At 37.9% G+C, this 19,857-nt stretch overlaps 1 protein-coding gene across 4 annotated transcripts in view; it reads right to left on the bottom strand.

The window, feature by feature from the left end:
• Positions 1–19,857, bottom strand: part of BTBD7 (BTB domain containing 7) — a 76,993-nt gene that overhangs the window by 48,571 nt on the left and 8,565 nt on the right. For all 4 annotated transcript variants that reach the window (XM_033107864.1, XM_033107861.1, XM_033107863.1 and 1 more), the window contains exon 2: positions 703–890. In XM_033107864.1, coding sequence (XP_032963755.1) covers positions 703–784 — 82 coding nt within the window. In that variant the 5' untranslated portion in view covers positions 785–890. The remainder of the gene's footprint in view (positions 1–702; positions 891–19,857) is intronic.

Genomic DNA, 19,857 nt, shown 5'->3' with positions numbered 1-19,857 from the left:
AGCACCAGATATCATGGATCTTAATCATGGATTTTTAGGAAATGAGAGTTAGGCAGATCTGTAAATTAAGGATATTATTTATATATAATTGTGAAATGTTTTTTTCCCTTAACTACGCAAAGGCTGCATTTGTATGGGGGAAAAATGGACCAGGACACAAGAAACATATATTTCAACTATTTCCACACCAATGGAGATTGCTCCTTTTCCTAGGGTAATTGGCAATTATGGTCAAGATAACCAAAGGAAAGGTCAATTGTGCTATATAGCAACTCGGTTAAGATGGACATCACAAATCAGGGGTGGCCAGATGGCTCAGGTGGTTAAAGTGTGAGCTCCTAACAACAAGGTTGCCAGTTCAATTCCCACATGGGATGGTGGGCTGCGCCCCCTGCAACTAAAGACTGAAAGTGGCAACTGGACTTTGAGCTGAGCTGTGCCCTCCACAACTAGATTTAAGGACAATGACTTGGGAGCTGATGGGCCCTGGAGAAACACACTGTTCCCCAATCTTCCCCAATAAAAAATTAAAAAAAAAAATCATAAACCAGATTTACATTTGTTGGGAAAAAGATCTGGATGCTGCAGAATTATTATCTATAGTAACTTTCCACAGCTCAATTCTCTTTTCATCCAAAAAGACCACTTAAAAGACAATTATATTTATATTCACCAAAAAAAATGAAGTAAGAAAACAGTTACCTATAAAAGTCTGCTGGGCTTGGGAATTTCCCCCTACCCTCGGGGAACATGAATGAGGATAGTTAGATGCATTAGCACCCATTTTCTTCAGTCACTCAGGCATTCCATCTGCTGATTCTTCAGAGTATAATCCCAGAGGCCTTTACGAACTTTCAACCCTGGATCCAACAGCCTCTTTTCATCCATTTCTTGATTTGAAACAAAAATAATTTTATTCATTTTTTTCAAATTGCACAGTAAAAGAAAAGTAAGCTACCAAAAACTGCTTTTATTTGCAAATAATGACATGCTGTCAAATTCACATGTAAAAATTTCAGAAAATGTAAACAAATAAACTGGAATTATGAGTCAGTGTTAGCTGCAATTCTGAAGCATAAAATATACTAATTATATACTTTCTAGACAAAAAGTAACATATTAGACTAACTTAAATACATAGTTATAGAGTTATTTCAAATCACAGGGAAAAGTATTTAGACTAACAAAATTTTTTTCAATTTTTAAAAAATCCTTCAAGGCAACCACCACTTATTATGTAACATTTCTATGCAATTTTCAAAAACTTAGGAAGTTGATACCAATACTACACATAAAAAAAGCAGATAATTAAATGACTGGTTTGTTTTTCTGCCTTAGATAAAACTCATTAAATTGTTCTTTAATCTGTGAAATTGGGCATTTTACTGAAAGAGGGGGAAGGAAAGGTGAACAATTAATACTAAATATCTTTAGGCTACTTGTTCCATAGCAATTTTAAGAGAAATTATTATAAATACAATGAGACTCAAGAAAAAACAAAAACTTCTTTCTATCGTCCCCATAAGGCCCTGAAATAAAAAATACTGCTGTCTATTACCTAATATTTTGACTTCACATGGACAGGGCAGTACCAGTAAGAGGCAATTTTAACAATTACATATCATGGAACCTTAACTTTCAGAACTGACAGCAGGAGATACACAAACGCGCAGAGAAGAAAACCTGAGAGAGAACAGGGTTAATAGGAATACTTCTAAATCTTTATAACATCTGGATATATTAAACTTATCTGACTTAAAAGAGATAACGGTGTAAGAGAAAACACAATTTAAAACATATTAGAAATGTTAGGAAACCAACAAGAAGGCAGTTAATGTTGCTTCATAATGAACGAGGAAGTATTTTAACAAATAGGAAAGAGACAGACACACAGACACACAGACACACAGACACACACACACACACACACACACACACAAAATCACAAAAATCCCTGCTGGAAAACAGAACTGTGTCAAGATTCTTGGAATTTATTTTCATCTGTTATGCACACAGCATAACCGTAGGAATTCAAGTTTAAGAAAATCACTGTTAACATTTGTGCTTCCTTCAGTCTTTTCCCACCATACATGAATATTAATATTTAAGCATAGAATTATCTACCTACAGTGTTCAAGAGAAGGCTGGGAAACTTTCTACTAATTAGATGTTGTGCAAACTAGCAGTAATTTCAATCATATCATTTACTCATACAAGCAAATTTCCTATTTGAAATTAACACAGCACACTACTTTTTAATTTGGTGCATGCTACTGAAGTCAGAAAGGCTACAGGCAGCCAGAGACGTGCCAGATGTAAGAACTACCCAGCAAGGAATCCAAAGAGCTTAATATACTGACTGTTTGGTGAACACTAAATGGTCAAAAAAATTATTTCTTCCAGCAAAGTCAGTTTTCTTAAAAGTTTGATGGTTAAAGTAAATTCAGTTTTCTATTCTTAAATATGAGAAATGTAGAAAAGTCCTTTCTTTTGTAATTCATTTTGAATGCTGTCAATTTTTGTAAAAAGGAATTAAATCTGCCTGTGTTAATTTCAGTTCAAACTTAAAAACAGTTAAGTCTAATAAATCTTCATTTTCAAATTTAGCTTTTTAAGAGCTTCAAGGTTCTATGAGGCATTTTTAGTGGTTCTTTAAAAGAAATGAGGGTCGTAGGACGCCAAGTTTGTAACCTCATTTACAGGTCAAATCCTATTCTTACTCACTAAAGATTTGTTTTTAAAACATAAAAACAGCAGAGACAATTCCTTTTCAAATTTGAAATATACTAATAAAAATCCAGAATAAAAAACATGTAAAATAAAAGCCTTTACTAAAATGAGGACGGGGGGGGGGGGGGAAGATTAGTAAAATGAGCTAATCTCAGGAAGTAACAGTGGATGGCGAAAAGCGCTACTAAGTGTTTCTAAAGTGTCAGTCACTTTCTCCTTTACTCATTCTTGAAGTTCCATATTGTTTCATTTTTAAAATTTTTAATTTCTAAAGACTGCAGAGCAAATTCACTAACAAAGCACAAAGTATGCTGCTGAAACAAAATGAAGAATGGACCCTTGCTTCCAGATGAAGAAAAATCAGAATCCACCGAAATGGATAGAATTTCCACTCTCACTTTACTGAATTACATGCGGGCGCACATACACACATTTTATTTTCACCTGATAATTTTGTAAGGTTTGTAGGGACACAAAATACTATTATGTTGGTGTGTTTTGAGATTTAAACAATGAGAAATACGCCTTTTTAAAAAGCTCAATTTTATGATCAGCACAATTAGAAAACCTAAAGAAACCATTTCAGAGCTACAAGACATCATCAGCCCCACTGGAGACACAAGAACAGACAAAGCACTAAGGAAGTCACAGGCTGAGATAAGGACGCTTGACAATTTGCCACTATAATGAGCACCACAGAGACCGCTGAGGTCTCATCATGGAGAGGTGGCTTAAAACAAAAGTGTCTTTGGGACTTAGGGACAGAGTCTCTTCCTGGTAGCTTAGCTCCTAGTCAGTGGGAATCCCATTCAAGAAGAACTGATATGGGTTGACATTTATATCTCCTACTGGAGCTTTAACACTAAAGTAAACTTGGTGGGAGCGATTTTTCTAGATCAAGTACAACCTTTAAGTTCACCCTGTGTCACTCGTTCCAAATTCTGGGGGTAACCCTAACTGTGCAGTTTTAGTACTAAAGCCATACTTCTCAAAAGTCTCAGGAACAAGTTCATTCATTCTTAAGGTAACCAAAACCCTATGCCAAATGGAGCACAGTATTATGCTATGTACTTCTTAATCTAATCTGCTGCCTTTAGATGCCGGAAATGAGAGTCACAGTCTAATCCCTCCAGGGATGTTTTCATTCCAGGCAAGCATTGTCTGTCATAAAACAAGGAGAAATCCAATCTTTGGATGATATGACAGGAAAGGAAAGGGGAAGAGAGGGCCTACAGGACTAGGAGAGGCCCACAGGATGCAACGGCCCTAGAAAACTGATAAATTGTTTGTCTAGATTCACCATTCTGGGGTAGCGCCCTCTGTTACATGATCAATCTGAATCAGATCACAGATCTCACTGGCTTAAAATAAGCTTCAATTGTAAGAGCAGACCTAAATGAAGGGGGGCGGGAATCATGCTGAATGCAACATAATTAACAACCCTGAGAATTTTTTAAAAACAAAACTCAACCTCTCTCCTCAAAAAACCCCTAAACCAGCATTTCCAATCTTGCCAAAATTTAAACAAAGCCTGACAGGTTTCTTTACTTCAGGACTTTTATTATCTTTCAAGTGCTGAGGTGCACTGTGAAGCTCCAAAAGGAAGCATTCAGCATGATCTAAAGGAGCCTGTTTGCCCTACATTTCTGATTTCAAATTGAAATTTCAAAACATGCTAAAAACACCACGAAAAATTTCAAAAACATGCTAAAGAGAATAATAGTACACTGAGCCCCCAAGCCTCCATCCATCACCCAGATTCCAGAATTATCAAAATTGTTTTAGCTTATAGTTAAATGCTTAAATACGATGTGTAAGCTTATAGCTAGAATTTAAATGTTTGTTATCAGATTCTCACAGAAATAAAAATCTGAAGACACACGTATGCAGATACATGATTTCAATAATTATCATAACACCCATCAGTAGTACGAGCCAGCCATGTTAAGCAGTTAACATGAATTAATTCCTTTAATTTCCTCAATAACGTGAGGTGTAGGTCTATTATTATCCCAACAGTATATAAGGAGAGACTTGGGAAGTAAGGAAAATGAGGCACAGAAGGCTTGGTTGCTAAACCAAGGTCACAGAGCTAGTAAGCTGCAAAACCAGGCTTGGCATTCAGGCTCTTAGGAACAATGTTATCTTTGAGATTTTTTTCCTCTCCTAAATGTCTGAAGGAAAAATTTCCAGAGTAGACTAATATAGTTTTATTCCAGAAATGAGAAGTGAATACACACCTGATAGTGTGACTTTTGACGCTTAACAGGATTTCTCATGTTAAGCAAAAAATGACTTAAGTGAAAGGAGAGCTTATGAAATGAAAGCAGAAGTGCCTTTCTGAATATTTACAGCTAGACTACATGTTGCTTAATGGCAGGATGACACTTTTTTTATGCTTGATCCATCCAATTCTAAGCATTTGCCATGTGTCAGGCACGCGGGCCTTGGGAATACAGCAGTGATGGCATCCTGAATAGGAGCCCTTATGAAATTACGAAAAACTACTGTTCTGGCTTCCTAGTTTAGAGCCAGAGCTTCAAGAATTAATAGGAGTGCATCGAGTAAAGAAGGAAAGGTCATTCAAGGTAGAAGAAATAGGATGAATAAACAGGAATAACTCCTAACCTTATAACTCTATTATGTACTAATACTACAACATAATTACTTACATTTCCACCAAACTGCAGTAAGTTTCCCAAGGGTAGGCACTCTGCTTATTTATCTTAGAATCCTTACCATCTACCACAGAACACAAAGTAGACACACAATATTTGAGAGAACAAATGTTAGCTATTATCACCAATGTTGATAAATAATGTGTCTAAGGCCTAAAGAGTACGTATGTTTGGGTGTATGGGTAGGAGTTGGATCAAAAAGCCTCAAATCCCATACGATGGTGTTGGGCCTTTATTCAGAACACAATGGGGGAACTACTGGAGCAAAGCATAGAAGAGTAGGACAGAAGTACCATTATATTTGTGTTTTAGAAAGATTACTAAATGGACTGAAGCAGACTATACTCGCTGCAGGAAGACCTATTAGAGGTGCCTTTCCACAGCCCAGCAAAGTGTTAATAAGGATCTGACTTTATCTCTAAAATGAGGATAATAACACCCACTTTACAAGGCCATCTGAAGAGTTTCATAAGATAATAAATATGGACTGACACTGGAAAAGCAGAAGTAGCACATCAGAAGAGAAGGGTTTCATGAGGAGCCTGTTCTTATGCCAACTCTGACCTGGCCTGGATGAAATACATATTAGAGATGCTGAGGTATCCTGAAAAACTCAGTTTCTGTACACTAAATCCTGAGGACCAATTCCTGGAAAGTAATGAGTAAAGGACCTATACGGCTGCACTTGAAGACATGAATGGACCCCTTACTCTGCCACCTTAACCTCAGAGCTCACACTCCAAACCTCAGAATAAGATCCTCCTGAAGCAATGGGTGGAGAAATGGGAACAGAAGGCTGAAAAGGTTCAGAACCCTGAGTCTCAGCCCCTGGAACTTGCTTAATCCCCACTGTCTGAGCCTTTGGCCGTGGTAACTGTGACCTGATTCGGAAGCCTGGGCCAGAGCAGTGATGGCCACAGCAGCTGGAGCAGGAGCTGCTGGCGTGGCCCAGCCAGCCCCAACACCCAATCCTTTGTTGTCTCTTCCAGCAGCCATATCCCCCCAAACTGAGGCAGCTACGGAAGGAACAAGAAAAATTTTCTCCAACAGCTAGGAAAAAGGGCCTATCAGCAGAGGGTGGAAATGATTACGAGGTCCTCCAAGATAGCTTGCAGAACCTGCTCAACCAACTGTCTTAGAAGGTAAAGGTGCCACCTGGAACTTTTGTATTCATGACAGAAAGATTAGCTTTGAGCCAGGCACACAATATTTGAGTGAATAAATGAAATCACTGCTCTACTCAGGGACAACAGTTTTTCTTGTTGGCTTAGTGGTATGTGACTCTGGATGTGACTCTGGATGTTTTAGAGACGGCAATGAGAAATCTGAGTCTAGGTTTGCATTTACAGAAGATTTGCAGAGAAAAATAGAGCTGAAATCAGAGAACATATTCAAAGCAACTGAAGTTAAAAGAAAAAAACACGGAACTTATCATAACTTCATTCCAAGTCAAAAAATTCACATTTTCTGACACAAACTTAGCAAATGTTAAAAAACATACAAGAGCGTATTTGTTGATAATGAGTTTTTGAGGGCTCCACTGGCAGAGTTGGAGAGATAAGAAAATAGGCTGAGTGAACCTGACAGTAAGCCTGAGACCACGACTGCACACGGAGAAGAGCCAAATAAAGAACAAAACAGAGACAGGAATAGAAAAACTCAAAGGTATCCTTATCCAAGACCGTCTTCACAAAGACATCCAATTCCAAAGCACTGAACCATCAGGGCAGAGTCATGGGAACGATCCCAGGAATCATTCAAATTCTTATAAATGGGAAGATTATAATGATTTGGGGGCTAGAGATAATTCTGTACTAAAATTCTGTTTTTCTTCACATCAGCGAGACTAACAGAGTCCAAATAAATATGGGAGAAAACACCCCACTACTTTAAATTTTCAATGAAAAGTAAGAGCAAGCGATATAGAAGGAGGCACTGGCCTTACTAACGGCCACGAATTCCCTTCTGCCCATCAGAGGACTGCTGACACTTACAGAATCTTTGTTAGCACGTCAAATGAAGATGTGCTCCTCCTAAATTTCTTGTGAAGTCTACAGTTAGATAGTATCTTGTATGAAGGAAGAAGTCGTAGGTTTGATGATGAACAAGTTTTAAGAAGTTTGGCTATGAAGGACCCTCTTGCAGAGACACCAAGACCTCTTAAGTAAAACAAGAAGTAGAAAATCAGACAAAACTCTTACCCTCATAGGGATTATGAGGGGCCTTTCTTGGAACTACAATAAAAAAAATTTTCCTATCTCCCTCCTCAACTCCACTGCTCGTCCTGTTACCCACCTGTTGCAGCAGAAACACTGAAGAGGATATTACAGTCCAAACATGAACCTGGAACAGGCATTCTGGGTCCTGTTTGTGCAGTGTTAAGTCTGCACCTCCTAAATCACTGTTCTGCATTTGTTTAGGACATTATAATGAAAACAGATAATCCATGGGAAGTCCTGATTACAGGACACCTAATGAATGCTGCCACATTAGTGAGGAGATGACGGCGGGGACGAGGGAACAATGACAAGGTGTCTCCACCTTGCAGGACTGAGTGGCGAGCACTGCTGGGAACCAACAAGAAACAAAGGACAAAGAACAGTTTATAGGTGAACCAGGAATAATAAACATAATTGAGTGTAAGCTCCCAGAAGGACATACTAAGGAAAAAATAATGCAAACAGAGCATACATAAAGGCAGAAGTCTAAAAATAAGTTTCCCAATACTGATACTTTAATTCTAGAGACGTATATTACAATACAGCATTCTCTCAATATAATTCATCTACTTCTGATTAAGGATGTTATTTACAAATTTCCTATCAATGTTTCAAAAGATAAAAGAGTCTAAGAAGTGACATGGTTCATTTCTCTGGCCTAACGCGTCACTGCACGGCGCTCCGCAAGACAAAGGTGACGGCCAGGTTCTCCTCCAATCCTTAACACGTCTGAGTCCATGTGTCTCCCAATAGTTTTTTTTTTTTTTTTTTTTTAAAGAGGATAGTTTATTAGAGGCAGGAGAAGAGGTTGCAGCTCCCGAGCGGGAGGGGGTCCCGAATGGGGGTGCCCCTCCCAATAGTTTTTGTATTATTGTCACGCACATAGTATCAGTAAGGTATCTTGGACATTAAAGTATGTCATTAACTAAGATTTTTAGAGATTACTTCCTAAAACCAAGACTCTCTTTAGCAGTTGTCTCATATCTGCCTTCTTTGAACAGAAGATAAATACCCTTTGGGTCCACTGTGCCAAGAAAATAACACCTCACATTAACAGAACATACAAACAAAATTCCCTAACATTTTCCATCTTTGGTTTTCCCTTACTTTTCCTCCTAATAAGATAAATTAATCCATTTCCTTATATGGGTGCTGGGTACCAGTTGAGACAGAGAGGTCTTCATTTGACTCGCGAGTTGTATCTTTAAAAAGCATTTCCTGTTCCTACCTTGGGGCCTGATATTTCCTTTGCCCAGAACACTTTTTCACAGTTTTCACACGGTTCACTCTTTCATTTTATTCAGGTCTTTGCTCAAATGCCATCCCCTCAGAGAGGTTTTCCCTAATCATCCTCCATAAAATAACATCTTATCCTATCCCATCCCACCTCATTATTCTCTATCCCGTTTCTTCAGCTTATTTTTCTTTACAGCACTTTTCAGTATTTGAAATTATATACTTGTTTGCTTGTTAATTGTCTCACACTACAATGTAAGCGCCATGACAGCCAGAACTTCATTTACTCAACACTAAATCCTCAGCACATAGAAAGGCGCTCAGTTGAAAACTGCTGAATGAAATCAGTTTTTAAAAAATAAATATTCAATAAGGAAAGACTTGTTTGTAATCATTCTTTAAACTTTTCTGTCCAAAAATTGTTTCTCAAAACCCATATTCCTTGTATAGTCTAAGCCTCTTAGAAGAGTGATTTAAAAATTGCACTAATACTCGAGAGGAAAAAAAATACATTTCCTAGAAAAAAAGACGCATGGATCACAGCCTCAAATATGACTCTGTTGAGATGTTTCAAAATACAAAAGCAATGAAGTAATTATATAAAAAAAAAACACCCGAAAAACAAAACACTAATGCTTCAAAAAATTAAACACAGAATTACCATACAATCCAGCAATTCCACTTCTGGTTATATACCCCCCAAAATTAAAAATTCAGACTCGAACAGATACTTGTACACATATGTTCACAGCAACATTATTCACAATATACAAAAGGCAGAAGCAAACCAAATGTCCATCGACAGATAAATGGATGAACAAAATGTGGTCTGTATGTACAAGGGAGTATTTTTAGGCCTTAAAAAGGAAATTTTGATACATGCTACAACATGGATAAATCTTGAGGACACTACGCTAAGTGAAAAAAGCAAGTCACAGAAAGACAAATATCATATGATTCTATTTATCTGAGGTACCCACAGTCAGAATCACGGAGACAGAAAGTAGAATGGTGGCTGCCAGAGGCGGGAGTAATCAATGGGGCAGACTTTAAGTTGGGAAAGATAAAAAAGTTCTGGAGAAAGATGGTGGTGACGGTTGCACAACAATATGAATGTACTTGAAGCCATTAGAACTAAATACTTAAAACTGGTTAAAATGGTAAATGTTATGTTATATATTTTTAACCATACTTTTTAAAAATGGAAAAAAAACCCACACTAAAACAGGCAGACAAGCAATGACATGTCTTTCCTTTTTCACATTCCTTTAATGACTTCAGCGCAAGTATTAACAGAGATATATAGTTTACACACATTAAGTCATTTTATTCTCACATTAAGTCTTCACTGTAGACAGACAGGCTTTGTTCCTTTATCTCCAAATGAGGCAGTAAAGGTAGAAAAGTGAAGTGACTTATCCAAAGTGAAATATATATAGTAAAATGGCAAAGTCAAAACTAGACCCCAGGCATTTTGACCCCTAATTTACTGTATTTTCTCCCTTAAACAAGGAAGCATCTCAAAAGTATTCAGTCCAATACCAACCTTTCTGAAGAGCAGAGCCATGTCTCCCTTACGATTCTCTCTGTCTACTACACTGCTGTTTTCGTTACTCAAGTCTTAAACTGTTCAATTTTCTCTTTATCACCCAACAAAGATTAAGGGACAGATATTAAATTAATCTCTAGTGCTCTGAATTGTTGGTGAACAATAAAAAGTTCCTGGATTGTGGATTATGTCCCACAAATATCAACCCCCCCAGCATTCAAACAGCAAAGACAATCATGATTATGCTTCTCTATATTCACTCCTTTCTATTACTCGTTTTTTCCTCTTTTGCAGGAGATAATGCTTGTAATTTCTGTAATAAAGAAAAAAATATGTACAAAAGTAGAACAGTAAAACAAATCTCCACCCATCACCAAATTTCAACAATTACCAATTTGTGGAAGTCTTTTTATCACTATATCCCAATCCACTCTCCAGCCAATCCCTCTAGATTATTTTGAAGCAAATCCCAGATAGCATATTATTTCATCTGTAAATATTTCTAATGTGCATCTCTAAAAGAAAGAATTGAAAAGAACTACAATACCATTATCATATCTAAAATAATGAACAATAATTCCTTAATAAGAACTTTCCAGGTAGGGTTCACATTTCCCCAATTGTTTCATTTTTTTTGTTAGTTTTTTTGAATCAGAATCCAAATAAGGCCCATATATTGTGATTGGACGACTATCTCTTAAATTCCTTTAACAGGTTCCTCCCCGCTCCCCTCCTTTAGCGCTTGTAATTTTCTTTGTTCAAGACATAAAGTTATTACAGAATTATACACCTGAAATCTATGTTATCTGATATACAGTTTGTAGTGAACAGGCAGAATAAATTATTCTTTAATTTACTAATTTTCAAAACTATTAACTTTCCATCATTCTCTAAAGATGATAAGCGAGTTTTAAAAAAATAGTGTTCATGGATTTCAACATATTTAATGGGTTTCAATCCTTTGTAGTTATCCTTACTGAGGGTCAAACTGTCCCACATTTGGACAGTGGAAGCTTATTCAAATTGGCTCCTGAGACCTTAGGACACAACGCTACTTGTCTCTGAAAGCTTCTTTGCATTTTGAGGTTACATCTTATTCCAGACATATCTTGCATTTTTCTTGCTTTAGGCCTAGAATTAGCCATCTCTTCAAAGAAGTCCTAATTTACCATATTTTGCCCACATTTGTGAGGGAAAATGATGTGCATTATACATGGGTAGTACTAACTTGGTGTCTATATAAATGTTTTTAATTATTTCATTATGAGTTAAAAGTGTAACTCTAGAATCAATAATGTTATCCATATGCAAAATAATACCCTGGAATACGATAATCCGTTTTGTTGAACTTACGATGAACTTGGAATGACGCAGTCCTCGTCCTTCTAAGATGCATAAATATTGTCAACTTGTTATCAGTACATAAAATTTCTTGTATCTTGTATCTGTTCTTGTGTTTTGTTAATTTGCTACATAAAATTTCCTGTACCATAATGTTAAAAAAAAAATAAATGCTAAAATTCCTTTATAATACAAAAAACAAGTACCTATGTGTAAACAAATAAAAACTTGAATTAAAAAATTAAAACAAAAGATTTTTTCCCCCCTGAAAGTTTGGGCCAAAACCGTGGGTGCGCATTATACATGTGAGCGCATCATACTATACATGGCAAAATATGGTACTTCAATGGGAACTGGTATTTAAAAACCACAATCTTGGGTGGCCGGTTAGCTCAGTCGGTGAGAGCGTGTTGCTAATAACACCAAGGTTGCTGGTTAGATCCCCACATGGGCCACTGTGAGCTGCGCCCTTCTTAAAAACATCAAATCCAATCAAATAAAAAATAAATAAAAACGACAATCTGGGTGCTGGTGGCTTTCACTGCCTTTTTAGTACACAGAGCTAGGACAGTTTGTACACACGTATCAATTTACACATGCATATGTGAGTTTATACCAATGCTTCAATTCACATTCAAATTTATAGGGTTTTTATTTTGTCTCATTGATCTCTCATCTGCCAAAACTCTATTCTCAATGCTGCCTACATAATTGTTCATTTACTTTATCCCACAGTAGACACAAAACAGCCAAGAATTAAAATGTCAACACTACCATCAACAATCTGAGGTCGGTGTGGTAGATGAATTAGACTGGAAGCAGACACCAAGTTTGATTTTGTGACAATTCCAGGAAGAGGTAATAACTAATGACTTGGTCTTAGTTGTTTGCAGTGGGATTAGTGAGCCAGTTTGATACAGAGGAGAGGGATGAGGGAGAGACAGCTACAGTTTTGACCCTGGATGCACAGAGTGTTTTCAACTAAAGGCATTCAGATAGAGAGGACAAATTGAGATTCTTTTCCCTGAAAGCATCTTCCAGTTTTTTGGAAGTGGTTCAATCAAGAATACAGAATAAGTACAAACTCCTAGTCACAAATCCGTATCAGTACTTCCCAAAGTACATTCTACAGAACACTAGTCTTGCAAAATAAAATAAAATGAACCTTTTAAAAAATCCTGGTTAGGCTGGGAAATACCACTTACCATAGCCAAATTCTGTAGCATTATCCTTTAAATATTTGAGTATTGACTATATGCCCTATGCTAAGTGCTGGGTGTTATAGTTGTGAACAAAATAGTCTTGGTTCTCGTGTTGCTTACAGTCAAGTGAGAAAATGGACACGTAAACAAATAATTACAGAAATACAATTATATGCTGGGGTAAATGCCATGAAAAGCATGGGCTGCTATGAGAAAGAATGAGTAATTTGATTTATTGATAGCAATAAGCCCAAAGACATTAAGAATACATAAAGCATACAGGAAAGAGATCTTGACTTAAATACATAAATATAAATAATACACCAACATAAATAAGACTTGTCACTATTTACTGACAGAGGTAATAGCTACGTGGTGCTGCTGGGGAGTTAAGGCAGAGTATGCAGTTTACCCTGGAAAAGCAAGGAGGCCACGATGACTCAGGCAGAGAAAGGGGGAGAAAAGGGAAAAAGAAGAGGTGATGTGAAATGAGACAGGACAGGTAGTGAGAAGCTGGTCATGCACATCACTCCAAAAGACTCAGAGTTCCGAAGCTAAGAAATCTGTTTAAGTCTGCTTAACTCAACCTTTCCAAACTTAATCACAGAAACCTTTCTAAGAAAAACCAGTAACAGGGCATGTACAGTGTTCCATGGAACACACTTTCAAACATACCGTGCTTCCCCGAAAATAACCCCAGTTAAGATCTCAGCCAGGCGGATGCATTTAGTACATTATGACGATGTTCCAGAAGAAGATGACATGACTGTATTTGAATAAATGTAGATTGTTGTACATGAAAAAACAAGACATCCCCTGAAAATAAGCCCTAATGGAGCAAAAATTAATATAAGACTTGGTCTTATTTTCAGGGAAACATGGTAGGATAGCAATCAAGGTATGAAGTGAAGGGTTGCACATTTTGAGAGAAACTAACAGTGTGAAAACTGGTTTTTAAAATGTATTTAAATTTTGAATGAAAAAAAATCAAAAGATATTAAGCAGAACAAAGTTAACATGGTAGGCGTGGGACTGCTGTCTTTAAAAGAATCTGCTTGCAAGCTTGGTCCTGGCTGGTCTCTAGAACTTGGATTTTGGATGTTCCGACCGTCCCTTTACGGATAAGGATGGTTCACTGTGCCTAAACCGTGCGAACAATATGGTTTATGCGGAATATCTGCTTTCCTTCTGCGAGCCTGGAAGTTTGGTACATGCTAAGGAGTGGGTGCTTATGTGACTAGCCCTTACCAAAACTCCTGGGTGCTGAGTCTCAAATGAGCTTCCCTAGAAGAGAACATTTCACATGTGCTGTCACAAGTCAATGGTGGAAGAATTAAGTGTGCCGTGTGACTCCACTGGCTGAACATCCTGGAAAGCTTGTGTCTGGTTTCCTTTGGATTTCGCTTCATGAGTCTTGAATGTTTATTGATTTTTCTTTGTATCCTGTGCTAAATAAATGATAGCCACGAGTCTGACTGAATTCTGTGAGTCCTAGTGAACCTGGGATGGGCTTAGGGATCCCGACACAGCTACAAAACGGGGCACGTGAAAGGCCTCCCTCTACCTCTGTCCTCCAGCCTCCCAAAATGAAACTATGTTACTCTGGAACAAATACCTAGTTAGTATTGAGGTATACAGCTATTTTTTAAAAAATCTTCAAGGAAATTAACATAAACATTGGAATAGTGGCTACCTTTAAGAGATGAAGAAAGTGGCTGTGGTTGGGAAGAGGCACGAGGGTGGGCTTCTAGAAGGCTTACACTGCTCTAGTTCATGACCAGGGTGGTGTCAGCTTTAAAATAATTTGTTAAAAAAGAAGTTAAACTTAAATTTACTTAACGTGCTTCTTTGTATGTATATTATTTCACAATAAAACATGTTTTGCTATAGCTAGTGCAGATTGAAAGTTGTTAGCTGAAGCCTTGAAACTAAATCCATTTTCTACAGAAAAGGACATGGAAGAATGAACGGAAGTCTAAGCACTAAGCCACAGGAAATGCTGGTCATTTGACACTTCAGAGAGAACTGAGTAAAGGAAAGCATGGAAAACACTAATCGCCCTGGGCAGTGCCCAGAATAGACTGCATGTAAGAAGTGGCATCTGAATGAGCTTTGCTTCAAACTGGAAAGCCATCCCTTTCCTCTTACCAGAGTTTTGGATACATTTCAATTTCAGTATTATCACTCTGTAAGGACAATTAATTGTTAAGATTTCCATGTCCTCAAAAACATTAAGTTCCTAGAGTACTGGGACTGTGTCCTTTTTGTAACTACCGTGTTTCCTTATAAATAAGACCTACCCCGAAAATAAGCCTCAGTTAAGATCTCAGCCAGACGGACACATATAGTACATTACAGCGACGTTCCAGAAGATGACATGACTGTAATTGAATAAATGTAGATTGTTGTACATGAAAAAATAAGACATCCCCTGAAAATAAGCCCTACTGGAGCAAAACTCAATATAAGACCCTTATAGTAAAATAAGAGCGGATCTTATATCTTACACATTAGTTTTTCCTCCAAAAGACGCATTAGAGCTGATTGTCTGGCTAGGTCTTATTTTCGGGGAAACAGGGCAAGTACCTTGAAGAGTGCCTGATTCATAATGAGCCTTGGATAAATAAGGTGCTTAAAAATGGTGAATGAAATCGGGAAAGGCCCACATCACAGAAGCCACAAAAAGAATGTAAAGAATTCTGTGATCAGTTAAGTATTCTTCATTTTTCCTCTTTTTCTCCTACCTTTGGCAAACTCACAGGTGGTCACACTGTGTTTACTAAATTCTTTCCCCTCTACTGCTACCTCCTCATTGTTTCTTCAACAACGATCTAAACACCAACTACGTGAGCTTACTGTCTAGTGCAAGGCATATTTCAGTAAACAAATAACACAAAGCTGCAAGTGGATACAGAGATAAAGAATATGAACATGGCATGGAAGTCAAAGAGGGTGGTTCCCTCTTTCCTTCCAGGAAAGGCTTTCATGGAAAGATGACAACTGCTCTGGTTCTTGAAGGATGATAGAATTTAAACATGGAGAAATGTAGGTACTAAGGGCATTTCAAAAGAGAAAATGGCTTAAGAATTAATAGGTATAAGAGAGACACTATATAAGGAAATGAGGCAAGAAAGGCAGGAACTGATTTGATAAAAGTAAGAAAGAACGAAGTAAAGATTATGCCTCTGTCCAACTAGGTAGAGCTGATAAAGGAGACCAAAATGGAGCAGCCAGAGAGGGAGAGGAAAACCAGAAGACTGCAGTCTCATAAAATTCAAGACAGGAAACTGAACTGGAAGTGACATTTGGAGAAAGCAGATGTTTCATAACTCTTTTTCAAGAAAGGCTGCAAAGAGGTGCCAAGAAGTAAGGCAGTAGTAAAGAGAAATGTGGAAGTTTGGAAAGGTGTGTGATGAAGGAGGAGATACTACAGCAAAATAAGTAAGTGGATAGGAATGATGTAGTAAAGCTGTTTTCAACAGGGGTGATTTTGCCCCACTAGGGACATCTGACAACCTCTGGAGACAATTTTGGTTGCCACAACTAGGGTTGGGGAAGGGTACTGCTGGCATCTAGTGGGCAAACGTCAGGATGGTGCTAAACATCCCAATGCACAGAACAGTCTCCCACAAAAAAGAATCATCTGGCCTGAAATATCAACAGCGCCAACGTTGAGGAACCCTGTAGTATTAGAGTGTAAGGGATTCAGAAGAGAGCAAGATTAACCCCAAGAAGCCCGAGAAACAAAGTCTTAGGTAAAGCGAGAACATTCATGGAGAAGGAACACTGTTGGTTCTCTATCTAGTGACCCTGATTACAGCACGATGCTGGAAGCAGCTTTATGCGTTATTTGAAAAGTCTATTGAAATATGACAACATTTCAACTTCTCCCATAAACATCAACACAATGTGTATGTCTTAAATCATTATCTCCCCTGTGCCTGTGTGATACAGCTATACCATTTATCCTTTGAGATACACTCAGGGTTTAAAATGTGGACTATGTCTTTTTAAAAAATTCTATACACGGACACAAATCACACACATTAAAAGGTTAATAGATATAAATGATCAGAGTCCACTGCATAGATGTCGATGTGAACAAAAACCATCTCCATCTTTGGGTCCTTTCATGCTGTGACCTTTGACCAACCTCACTGTCCTTAATCAGCATAGCAAAGTCTTCTAGTTAATCATTACCTGTGTTCCCTAAAATGTAATCATAAATACTTTCCTTAGTAATGGCCAGAATGACAACAGAGATAACTATCAAACTGGTGACAGTAGCCACTAACACGAGGTATGCCCTCCCACCACTGCATTCTTTATCCCTTTGTCTTGTCAATCAATAGTATCTGAGTTATATTTTTACAACAGTACAGTAACAGGAGTCTTTAACAGAGAATAATTTGCGCAATACTGCTGGGGCGTCTGTCCCCTCCAGCCCAATCTTCCTGTAAGTAAACTACCATACAATAAATTGTTATATTCAATGGGGATGTCTGCTTCTTTCACTCTGAAGATACCTTCTGATTACGGTGGCCATTATACCTTTGCCCGACCATAAGGCAGTCCATATACTAGTGTAATTTTATTTTATAAAATTTCCTAGGTACCATCTAGAAACTAGTTACAAACGAGCTATAGTTTACCAGTTCATAGGGATACTGAAACCAGAAGCCAACTGAGTCCCGGGCTCATTCTGCCTGCACCGTTCAACCAACAGACTGACACAGCAGTTGGGCTATTTAGAATAAGCGTTTATTATTTAAACACCGGTGGTCTGAGAAGGTAGCAGGTTAACACCTCCAAAAACTGCCTTAACATTCTCAGACCGGCTCCGGGTATTTAAGGGAAAATTTGGGTATTCCTCCAGAAGCTATGAAGCTACATGGTAGTTGGGGGGAGAGGGGCAGCGGTCTGAATGGAGCCTTCCCTCTGGCCAGGCGATTCTCTGGTGGGGTCAGCAACCCAGGAACAATGATGGGAGTATCCTGGAAAGAATAGTAGACCATAGAGATTGTGGTCAATAAGCCTAAGGGTGTTAACGGTAAGTGTCAGGGTAATTTTATGAAACAGGGAACTGGGTGGGACAGGAGACATTCGGAGTTGAAGGCAGGTGCAGGGAGTTGATCGACTGTTAAGCTATATAGGTAGGTCAAGGAAAGGGGAGGCCTGGGACAGCAACACCTCTACTGTGGGGGCCCCAAACGAGCCCTGTTTCAATACTATATGAAAAGGAGGTCTACAAAGCACCCATTCTTTTTTAATCTTTCTTAAATTGATTGGGGTGACTTTGGTTAGTAAAATTATATAGTAAAATTATACAGGTTTCAAGTGCACATTTGTATCATACAAAATCTATATTGCATTTTGTGTTCACCACCCAGAGTCAGTTCTCCCTCCACCACGGTATATTTGAAAAGCACCAGTTTTTTAAGTTGCAAAGTGATATTGTTACAGAAAGCTAAACTGAGTTGACAGTGGTTATAAACATGGGGTTATAACTATCTTTGGTGGGTAGTGCAATATACTTTAAAACCACAATTAGCTTTATCATATAAATTTTGCTTTGTATCATAAGCGCGAAAAGACTATTGACACATGAAAGGTACTGAGAGAAATTAATCAAAACACTGCTTTCAATTAAGAGAATTTTCATTCATTTAAACATTTTCTGAGCACCTACTATGTGCTAATAATTAGCACATGCGGATAAAACAATGAACAGATACAATTTTTGCTTTTCAGGTACTTAGGGGCAAACTGGGAAATAGGCAATTCCAATACAGAGGAAGCATACAAGGTGTGATCAAAACAGTGAGTGCTGCGGCCGAGAGCCATCCAGCGGAAAGGCGGGGATCTTCAATACAGGAAGCAGCACTTCGAATCTTACTAACAGTGTGTGACAAGTTTCAACTTGTTCTGTGCAGTTAAGCAGGTGTGAGCTATGGTGGAGAGAAGGTGAGGTCTGTTTTAAAGTGTGCTGTAAATCATCCTCCATCATGACAACGCTCTGTGTCACACATCGCTTCTGTTTTACGGCAATTTCTGTCAAATAAAAACATTACGGTGTGTCTTCATCCACCTTATTCACCAGATCTGGCACCATGTGACTTCTGGTTCTTCCCGAAAGTCAAAATGACCATGAAAGGTAAACGTTTTGCATCAATTCAGGACATGGAGGCAGCCACGACAGCGCAATTAAAGACACTCATAAAAGAGGACTTCAGAACTGCTTCAGAAAGTGGCAAGAACGATGGGATAAGTGTGTTCGAAGCGAGGAGGAGTATTTTGAAGGGGATTAATGACAATGTGTCTTTTACCGTAATAAATTTTTTAAAATGTAAACATGCACCATATTTTTTTATCATACCTCATAGATTAGCAGAAATGAAGAATTCTGGAGCCAAACTGCCTGGGTTTGGATCTTGCTCTGCCATTTATAAACTGTGCAATATTGGGCAGTTTTGTAAAGCTTGCCTGTCTGATAATAATAAAAGTGTCTACCTTATGAGGTTGTTGAGAAAGTGATATCTGAGATAAGATGTAAGACTGACAACTTAAAAAGTGTGAACTTTTCCTTTTCTTGATGAAGATAATGGGGGAGGGATTGGGATGCCAAAATAATGCTCTAAAACTATGGGAAGGTCCAAGAAGAGAACAAAACCTCGTTCACTGAGGAAATAAAAGTAATTCTATATGTAGAGTGGGAAGGGGTTGTGGCAGTAGTAAGATATGAGCCAGAGAAGCAGCAGAAACTAAATAGAAAAGCCATGTAATCCATGACAAGTTGTTGTTTAATTTTTAAAAAATACATGTATAATTATTTTAACTGACTTTTTCTTACACGAGAATAAATAAACCCACAGGACATAAAGAACACATACAGATAGAAGAGA

The sequence above is a fragment of the Rhinolophus ferrumequinum genome, chromosome 6 (assembly GCF_004115265.2).
Source record: "Rhinolophus ferrumequinum isolate MPI-CBG mRhiFer1 chromosome 6, mRhiFer1_v1.p, whole genome shotgun sequence".
NCBI classification, from domain to species: domain Eukaryota; kingdom Metazoa; phylum Chordata; class Mammalia; order Chiroptera; family Rhinolophidae; genus Rhinolophus; species Rhinolophus ferrumequinum.
The sequence above is the reverse complement of the archived record's forward strand: the minus strand, read 5'-3'. Positions and strand labels throughout refer to the sequence as shown.